The sequence below is a fragment of the Sinocyclocheilus rhinocerous genome, unplaced genomic scaffold (genome assembly GCF_001515625.1).
Source record: "Sinocyclocheilus rhinocerous isolate Xijiao unplaced genomic scaffold, SAMN03320098_v1.1 scaffold226, whole genome shotgun sequence".
Taxonomy (NCBI): Eukaryota; Metazoa; Chordata; class Actinopteri; order Cypriniformes; family Cyprinidae; genus Sinocyclocheilus; species Sinocyclocheilus rhinocerous.
This window is the reverse complement of record NW_015631726.1, coordinates 164,916-174,915: the sequence shown is the minus strand read 5'-3', so window position 1 is coordinate 174,915 and position 10,000 is coordinate 164,916. Positions and strand designations below refer to the sequence as shown.

At 37.8% G+C, this 10,000-nt stretch overlaps 1 protein-coding gene across 12 annotated transcripts in view; it reads right to left on the bottom strand.

Annotated features, from left to right (window-relative positions):
• Positions 1 to 10,000, bottom strand: part of LOC107741904 (CLIP-associating protein 1-like) — an 85,785-nt gene that overhangs the window by 45,217 nt on the left and 30,568 nt on the right. For all 12 annotated transcript variants that reach the window (XM_016554700.1, XM_016554706.1, XM_016554701.1 and 9 more), the window contains exons 6-8: positions 9,540 to 9,615; positions 8,954 to 9,051; positions 3,249 to 3,319 (exon numbers count right to left, since the gene is read on the bottom strand). In XM_016554700.1, coding sequence (XP_016410186.1) covers positions 3,249 to 3,319; positions 8,954 to 9,051; positions 9,540 to 9,615 — 245 coding nt within the window. The remainder of the gene's footprint in view (positions 1 to 3,248; positions 3,320 to 8,953; positions 9,052 to 9,539; positions 9,616 to 10,000) is intronic.

Here is a 10,000-nt window from a genome sequence, read left to right as displayed (position 1 = left end):
CTGACTGGACTGAGACGATGACACAGCATAACATGTCAGAGTGACTTTGAACATGTCAGCACAAAAAAGCTTAGAACCCAAGCGACATGTTTACATAACAGTGCTATAGGACATGAACTCTCACACACACACAAACGCCCCGATCCATTAATTCCATTCTCAAACTGTGCTGCCGGATCCAATATCAAGTGTGTACTGTATATAAAAAAGATGGACTGGTAGTGTAAAATATCCATCCCTCGATCACCTCTACCTCTCTGAACACCCCCTGCAGTGTGTCCTGAGATAAACACAGGGTGTCCTAGACCGCACTTTTACACTAACGCACGTGACTCCTGTATTATGTTGACAGTGTGTGCATATTGTGCAAAGGTGACAACAAACGGTCAGAGCAGAGTACTTTGCTGAAGGTGAATGAAGGATTATGCTCCAAACAGAACACGAGTCCTAGTTCTGTTGTATCACTAAGTATTCAGAATGGAAAGGAAACATGCTGTCAATCAGTATTAAAGCAAGCCAAGGAAGTGTTATTGGTGGATTAATTTTATTTAAAGTAAACATGAAAGCAGTTATACAGATTCCTGGTCTTATTCCAAAGACAAAAATAAAATTGTCATCATTAACAATGTAATAACTTAATCTGCAATGGCTTTATTTTTGGCTAGCGTCACAAAGGCAAAGAAAAATATTTTTAACCACCACAAAATTTTTATTTGAGCATTGCTTTAGGCTAATGTTGTAGGTTTAAAATTGCAATGCTCATGCTGTGAGACGATTTAAAAAACAGCGAGGAATGGTGCAACAATCATAGACATGCATTGGATCCATATGCTAATGTTAAAAAATACAAAATAGCACAAAGTCACTCCTAAAACGCTTTAGATGAGCAAAATAAGCAAATTCACATCCGTAATGCAGTTATATTTACTGAATGCATTGCAAGAACATGACAAATTGTAATTCTGTCGCAATTCAGGTGCGAGATATCTTGAGTGTTCGATACATGTCACAAATCTAGTGTATACACATCTGAATTCATGACAATCTGAGAGATTAGATGTTTTATTTTTCCAAAACGACAACATCTATAAACGGATACACTGCCTTTCCATGTCAAAATGCTTTGAAATCCAGCTAAAGAGACTGTAAAAATGGGTGAAGCAAAAACACGAATATTTAAATCTCAGAAGCATTATCATCTGTAAACACGAAAACACAGAAAAAAACATGCTGTCCCCTTGGCAGAACAGCAGCTGGAGGTTTAAGGCTGCTAGTGCCCAGCACTGCTTTTATTCATCCCTGACATTAAAGCCGCCATTCCATTCCAATTCTTACCTTCTCCGGTTGTCATAGAGCAAGTGTCTCTTCAATTCACACAGAGACTGCAAATACAACAAAGCTCCAGCTTTTTTTTACAGTCTCTCTCTTGGGTCTCCGCCTCTCCTTCCCTTTCCCTTCCTGCTGCTGTGGTCTTGTGACTTTACCAAAGACAAAAGCCACCCAACTCTTTTAAATAAAGGACGTAGAAAGCATTTCCCCTGTAAAGACTGAATGTGATACAAACAGTTGATCTGGGGCCATTTGCTTGTCATTTACTTTTCTGTCCCTAAATCTTTTCTGAGTTTATGTTCACAGAACTTGAAACATCTTCCTTATACCAACTAAAATCTTGACACAGGAAAGAGACTCCGGATACTGTGGCCCTCACACAACAGATTTACACAAAATATTACCAGTGCAAATGAAAGACATTTCCTATTATATAATGCTAAATATATATAATATTTGTGCAGAGACAGCACTTATTAAAAAAAGGAGCTGTGCTGCAAGTGCTGCATCTACAAGAAGATGACAGAGGCATTTATATATAATTTACCAACTCTAACTCTAGACTAAATTGCCAACAAAATATATTGTAACTACTATATGTAAAATCACAACTCCATAGCTCCAGTATGAGGTAGGAAAAAGGAAAAAGATCCACTAAAATACCTCCAAAAAAATCTTCCAGTATTACTTGGAAATCTCTGATTAAGGCTTCTCATCACAGTGTATCAAAATCAGTGTCTGCCAAAAGCACACTCAGACCATTGGTTATCATTTGTAAAACTCTCACAGTTCCAATACGGCAACAAGATTCATGACAAATTAGTTTATATGGAGCAGTGCGAACCAAGGATCACATCAAAGCTTTTCAATTTCAAAATCAGCATGACATTATTCCAGTAAATAAATCAAATTTCAGAAAAAGACAAAGTAAGTCCCTTTGAATCTAAAGTCAGACAAACACACAAAGTGAAAGCACTGCAGCATAAAACATGAAGAGTGTCGTTCTTTCTTCCACTCTTGCTCTATTTTCCTCTCTTTCAGGTGTAATTCTAAAGCTAAACCTCACCCTAAAAATGATGATAGATTCATGTTTTATCTCAATACATTACCTCTGCCTGATTTCACTGACAGTTCAACCAGATTTACAAAGAAAACTAAGAGTCGAAGAGGCGATCACCCAAATAAACAGACAAAAAATCCTTATGCTACAGATGCTGCTTTCAACCACCTACTGAAATGCAAAATGAGCCCAAATCCTGCAATATAATGTGCACAGGGCCGCAGGGGAGAACAGGAGGAGGAGGTGGAGGAGGGGGTACTCAGAACTCCCTAATTCTGGATTTCAAACAAACATGTTTCATAGCCTCTATTACTTATAGATCTGCAAATGTTGTGATTCAACTAACTAAAGGGTTCATCCGACAAAAACAAAAAAAAATCCCTGCCCCAAGACATCATCATGAATTTCAAAGAGAAAACGGTTTAAAAACCTAGAGAGCTGCCTACGTAGACGACATTTTATATCATTACAGACATGCTTCTGACATGAATGTAGTTAGATATCTTAGTTTGGACTAAAGTAGCATCACATGTATCCTTCACAGAAAAGGCAATCCCATAATGCACTGTGATAAGCTCAGTGAATAAAATCCATCCAAGATGGTGGATGATGCAAGAGAAATGTTTAAATATAATTCATCAATCTCCAAAAGTATAGATTAAAATAGCAGTTCAATCTAATAAAAAAAAAATCCACAACATGGTGTCTATGTAGACTGTTACAAATGGGTCACTTATGAGGGTAGGATGATGTAGGCAGTAAGTTTTGGAACACAGCCAGGGTTAACACTCAAGCTGTGATGTTTAAAAGCCTGTTTAGACATTTAAATTATTGGAATTTCTAAATATATAAATCCTACCTGAACCTGAGGAGAGGATCATGTTCCCAGATCTTTGGACTTCATCGAATCTGCTGAAAATTACATTCAACCTGTAAAAAAAAAAAAGAGCAAGACATTTTTTAAAGTTAAAGCTTGCTCAGTTACAGAAAAAAAATAACTAGACCTTTAGAAAAGTAACTCCTGGAATTGTGACTCTCGGTGCTCACAAAACAATCCTCAGAAACAGGTGTTGCAAATCTGACAAAAAATGCTCTCACCAAGCAGGGTAAATGTCTATGAAATGGAAATACCTTTCATTCGGTCACTCCCTTTGTTCTGAGATACCACCTGACTACACTGACTGCACTACTATTTAACAAACGCTTAAACTATTAGCTATGGACATAATGACATGGTGACCTAACTCATAAACTATGAAGACAACAGACAGTAAAGTACTTGGTTGCTTAACATGTCGGTTAGGCGGTCTAAATGTGCGGTTCAAGGCCAGAACAAGCTACAATGAGGACCAGACTTTTTGCCGTTAGCCATAAGTCTGGCTGAGCGAGACTGGTTGTGATGTAACAGTTGATGTGTCACATTTCAGCATGGATGGTTTTGTGATCCTGTAAGTGTAATGCAAGCTTTGCACCAACTATACTTGACTCCAAAGCAAACCTGCAAGTCCAGAAGTTAGTGCAATATATGTGCGAAGAGGTTAGCCAATCATAACAGAGATCATTTTCAGGTCTTAAAGGCATAGTAGCAAAAAAAAAGCATCTTGTTTAAAGTGCCCCTCGCCCACAAACACGTCATTCTACTGATGACTGCTTCTCTAATCTCGAAGAGTTCAACACGGGATTCACAAAACGCTTGCTGTTGAAATATGGATCAGTATCCTGTTTATTTGGACCAGCTGCTCCACTGAATCACAACCTGTAAGTATGATAAATAATAGATGTTTATATTTTCTATAGAGCATTCAAAATACAGAACTATGGCAATGGGCGTATTGCAATCACAACAGACTAGGCCATCTGACCAATCAGAGCAGAGCAGGCTCACGGAAAGGAGGGGTTTAGAGAGACTGAATCTTTGAACTGCTTCGAACTAATCGTTTGAGAATCGCTGGAAAATGAGGTGATATTAAATGCATATTTTGAGAAAAATGAAAGCGTTTTTTGACTTTGCATGCATGTAATCCTATTGTAGGAGACTCCCAAAACAATATTAGGAACTGTATAAATGGCATAATAGGGGCACTTTAAAGGTCAAAGAGATAGTTGAGTACAACAATACTATTATTCAATGAAAGAAACATTGTAAGTGGATCAAAGGAATAAAATAATGATTTTAATTATAGTATGGCCTCTAATGAAGCAACAATTTGGGAAACATTTAAGCATCCTCAAATGAGAGAAAACCCTGTGAAACTGAACCATGTAGCACTGCTCTCTAAAACTCCTCCCACTGCATATTCACAAAGCTGCGGATGTTTTCGTCCTGTAAAACCCTCTGAGAATCCTTCATCCTTTACATCCCTCTCAGAAGATTGTCTGTACGAGTCAGAGGCAGATCCCCAGAGCCCTGCGCATCAAAGCCGATTCATCGTCATGTTCTCAGCTCCCTGTGAGGGGATTCAGATTCCATGCTGAATCTGGATGGACTGCCACATTTCTCTGCCTTACAGTGTGGCAAAGAATCATTTTAAGTTATAAATAGGGCTGAGTGATCATTTGAATACTCAAAACATGCATTTATGATATTGATTAAAAAAAGCAACATTGTGAATAGTGTGATGATGTTAATGTTCAAAGCTCTTACTGCCAAAGTAATTAAATTCTAACTAGGACAAGTAAATAAAGCCTTGTAATATTAATGTTTAAGAGGATGTTGTTTCCAACAATCATGCTGGTAGGATTTCATTTGAAATAAGGGCATCCCTGCTGACAACCACTGACAAATGCAAATGTTTAATCCTACAAGTCCATCATTTCTGCTTTACAAAGTGTCCCACAACAGAATTTTGAATTGCAAATGAGACGGGCTGCCTTTTCTGCAGTTTGAAAGAAGGGAAATGCTGCTTGCTAAACCCTTATGCACTATATTGTTCAAAAAGAGATTTCTTCCTCTATTCACTTCATCCATGCAGACTGACTGCGTGCCTCTAAATTAACCTGAGAAGATTTGAATTTTGCAGATACATCCATGGCAGTCTGTGAAAAACAGCAGCGCTGAAAAGCTGTCAGTGCGCTTAAGACTCAAAATGGATATTGAACATTTGGAAAATTAAAACTTTGTTGTGCATGCTTGATTTATGCTAAATGTGGACTTTAGTGAGAAAGCAATGAGAGTTTGATTCTTTCATAGATCCCTCCAAGGGCCATTTTAATTGTGTGGTTATCATTTTTAGTAACAGGATTGGGTCTAGTCCCAAAGAATTTGGGCACAGATGCGCATGAAGCCAACTGAGAAGGCAGCACGGAAATGATATTAATCTAATAAATCAAATATAATGAGTGCAGCTCTCGGAAATGGAAATGAATTAGCATTTAGCTTAAAATATTTTTGTATGACCCAAATGATTGTATTAATAATCTGGTGAATTAACTCAAAAATACTGAAGCTGCAGTACACATACTTGAGCCTCGATGATCACAAACGAGTTGCCGGTTTGACGTTGTGTCCGAAGTCACAGCAAACTGTTTTCCCAAGGCATGTTCCAATTGAGCCTGCCCTCAAAAGTCTTAAAACTAAAACCACTGAGAAGATCAGAGAAACAGATGCCTGCATGGTCCCTGGAGACATGCACAGATTTTAAGTGGGAGGGATATCTAACAGATGTTACAACCAAATTCAGACCACAAGCAAATGCTGGCATGCCTTCCTCCTCTCCATGCACTTCAGTCATCTCTTGCTGTGCAGTATCATGGCTGGACACTTTCTTTTGCAGGCTCAAGCCCATAGAGCAAAACATCTGAGAGCGGCACTATGAATGCCATACTTTTCTAAATGTTAAATCACAAATTCAGAAGGTTTAATCTGAATAACATAGGTGGCGTGCTGTAAGCACATAATTTTAGCCGCTAAAAGCATATTAGTCTCAAGTTAGAGGGCAGAGCCTGATTCTGGGTCTACAGGGAAATTAAGACCTAATGACCTGTATGTATATCCACTTTAGCCCCTTAAGTGAATAAGAATCATTACAGCACTAATAGAGACTGGTTCATGAATGTTTCACTCTGTTTAGAAACACTTACTAGTGGGGAAAAATATCTGACTAAATTTATCAATGCCTGATAGAAGTAAATGAACAGATTCAGTGTATATCTAGAGGGGGAAAACCTTCAAAACAAAAACATGAGTACAAAATTAAACAGAAATCCATCTGAATTAGAAAAGATCCTGGGAGTGACCTGAAGACTAACTAATTTGCATGCATGTAATCCTATTGTAGGAGACTCCCAAAACAATATTAGGAACTGTATAAATGGCATAATAGGGGCACTTTAAAGGTCAAAGAGATAGTTGAGTACAACAATACTATTATTCAATGAAAGAAACATTGTAAGTGGATCAAAGGAATAAAATAATGATTTTAATTATAGTATGGCCTCTAATGAAGCAACAATTTGGGAAACATTTAAGCATCCTCAAATGAGAGAAAACCCTGTGAAACTGAACCATGTAGCACTGCTCTCTAAAACTCCTCCCACTGCATATTCACAAAGCTGCGGATGTTTTCGTCCTGTAAAACCCTCTGAGAATCCTTCATCCTTTACATCCCTCTCAGAAGATTGTCTGTACGAGTCAGAGGCAGATCCCCAGAGCCCTGCGCATCAAAGCCGATTCATCGTCATGTTCTCAGCTCCCTGTGAGGGGATTCAGATTCCATGCTGAATCTGGATGGACTGCCACATTTCTCTGCCTTACAGTGTGGCAAAGAATCATTTTAAGTTATAAATAGGGCTGAGTGATCATTTGAATACTCAAAACATGCATTTATGATATTGATTAAAAAAAGCAACATTGTGAATAGTGTGATGATGTTAATGTTCAAAGCTCTTACTGCCAAAGTAATTAAATTCTAACTAGGACAAGTAAATAAAGCCTTGTAATATTAATGTTTAAGAGGATGTTGTTTCCAACAATCATGCTGGTAGGATTTCATTTTAAATAAGGGCATCCCTGCTGACAACCACTGACAAATGCAAATGTTTAATCCTACAAGTCCATCATTTCTGCTTTACAAAGTGTCCCACAACAGAATTTTGAATTGCAAATGAGACGGGCTGCCTTTTCTGCAGTTTGAAAGAAGGGAAATGCTGCTTGCTAAACCCTTATGCACTATATTGTTCAAAAAGAGATTTCTTCCTCTATTCACTTCATCCATGCAGACTGACTGCGTGCCTCTAAATTAACCTGAGAAGATTTGAATTTTGCAGATACATCCATGGCAGTCTGTGAAAAACAGCAGCGCTGAAAAGCTGTCAGTGCGCTTAAGACTCAAAATGGATATTGAACATTTGGAAAATTAAAACTTTGTTGTGCATGCTTGATTTATGCTAAATGTGGACTTTAGTGAGAAAGCAATGAGAGTTTGATTCTTTCATAGATCCCTCCAAGGGCCATTTTAATTGTGTGGTTATCATTTTTAGTAACAGGATTGGGTCTAGTCCCAAAGAATTTGGGCACAGATGCGCATGAAGCCAACTGAGAAGGCAGCACGGAAATGATATTAATCTAATAAATCAAATATAATGAGTACAGCCCTCGGAAGTGGAAATGAATTAGCATTAGCTTAAAATATTTTCATATGACCCAAATGATTGTATTAATAATCTGGTGAATTAACTCAAAAATACTGAAGCTGCAGTTCACATACTTGAGCCTCGATGATCACAAACGAGTTGCCGGTTTGACGTTGTGTCCGAAGTCACAGCAAACTGTTTTCCCAAGGCATGTTCCAATTGAGCCTGCCCTCAAAAGTCTTAAAACTAAAACCACTGAGAAGATCAGAGAAACAGATGCCTGCATGGTCCCTGGAGACATGCACAGATTTTAAGTGGGAGGGATATCTAACAGATGTTACAACCAAATTCAGACCACAAGCAAATGCTGGCATGCCTTCCTCCTCTCCATGCACTTCAGTCATCTCTTGCTGTGCAGTATCATGGCTGGACACTTTCTTTTGCAGGCTCAAGCCCATAGAGCAAAACATCTGAGAGCGGCACTATGAATGCCATACTTTTCTAAATGTTAAATCACAAATTCAGAAGGTTTAATCTGAATAACATAGGTGGCGTGCTGTAAGCACATAATTTTAGCCGCTAAAAGCATATTAGTCTCAAGTTAGAGGGCAGAGCCTGATTCTGGGTCTACAGGGAAATTAAGACCTAATGACCTGTATGTATATCCACTTTAGCCCCTTAAGTGAATAAGAATCATTACAGCACTAATAGAGACTGGTTCATGAATGTTTCACTCTGTTTAGAAACACTTACTAGTGGGGAAAAATATCTGACTAAATTTATCAATGCCTGATAGAAGTAAATGAACAGATTCAGTGTATATCTAGAGGGGGAAAACCTTCAAAACAAAAACATGAGTACAAAATTAAACAGAAATCCATCTGAATTAGAAAAGATCCTGGGAGTGACCTGAAGACTAACTAATATTGTAGATGTAATGCTCATGCATTGTCTGTGAATTGGCAGAGAGTTAATAAAAAAGGAAGAGCTTACCTCGATTGCGGCAGTCCTTTTTTACTAAGGTCAATCCTAACCTTCTCTCCAACGTGTCTGTATATTTCCACAAGGCAGTTCATGGCCGCATCCCGAACCTGGGCAGATAATTGGACAACTTCATATTTTCACTAAATTCACATATTTTAAAACAAGTCTCTAAACTGTGCACTTGTAAAAGTGGAAGCTTATATATTATTATATATAAGCTTATATTAATACATATTATCAGTGATAAGAATAATATGTAAATGTTTTAGGAGGACAAACAAATGCAAACACCTTTGATGGAAGAGTCTTAAATGCAAAGCAATTACATTGCTTTTTTAATGTTTATTCTGCTATTTGAAATGCTTTCCACTGCATCTGTTAACAGTATTCATTCATATTGTAAAATCTATATTCACTTAATAAAAACAAATGTATACTTGTTATATTTCCACCAACTCCACATCCAAAACCACCACCAGAGGTCAGTATAGCTTTGTGTAATGTTGCTACCTTCATCCTTTGTTCTGTAAAAAAGCCATGTCATGCAGATCACAGTTTAATCTTGAATGTCTTGGATCAAGACAAATGCACATACCTGACTTGTGGGGTCTCCGAGTAGATTACATATATGTGGTACAATTTTGCTCAGGGTTAAGCCTTGGGCACCGTATCTGAAAAACAGAAGTGATAGCGACAGGGTTCAGCTTTGGGCTCAGCCAAGTTCAGCTTTAATTGGTTATCCTAGAAGAATGTGCTGATTCATTTTCATTTTAATAACTTAATATCTCTATTCAGCATAGAAATTCAACTACAAGTGGAAATTTTAAAGGGGCCATATGATATTGCTAAAAATAACATTATTTTGTGTATTTGGTGTAATGAAATGTGTTTATGCGGTTTAAATTTCAAAAAACACATTATTTTCCACATACTGTATGTACATTATTGTTTCTCCTCTATGCCCCGCTTTTCTGAAACGCATCGATTTTTACAAAGCTCATCGTTCTGAAAAGCGAGGTGTACGCTGATTGGCCAGCTATCCAGTGCGTTGTGATT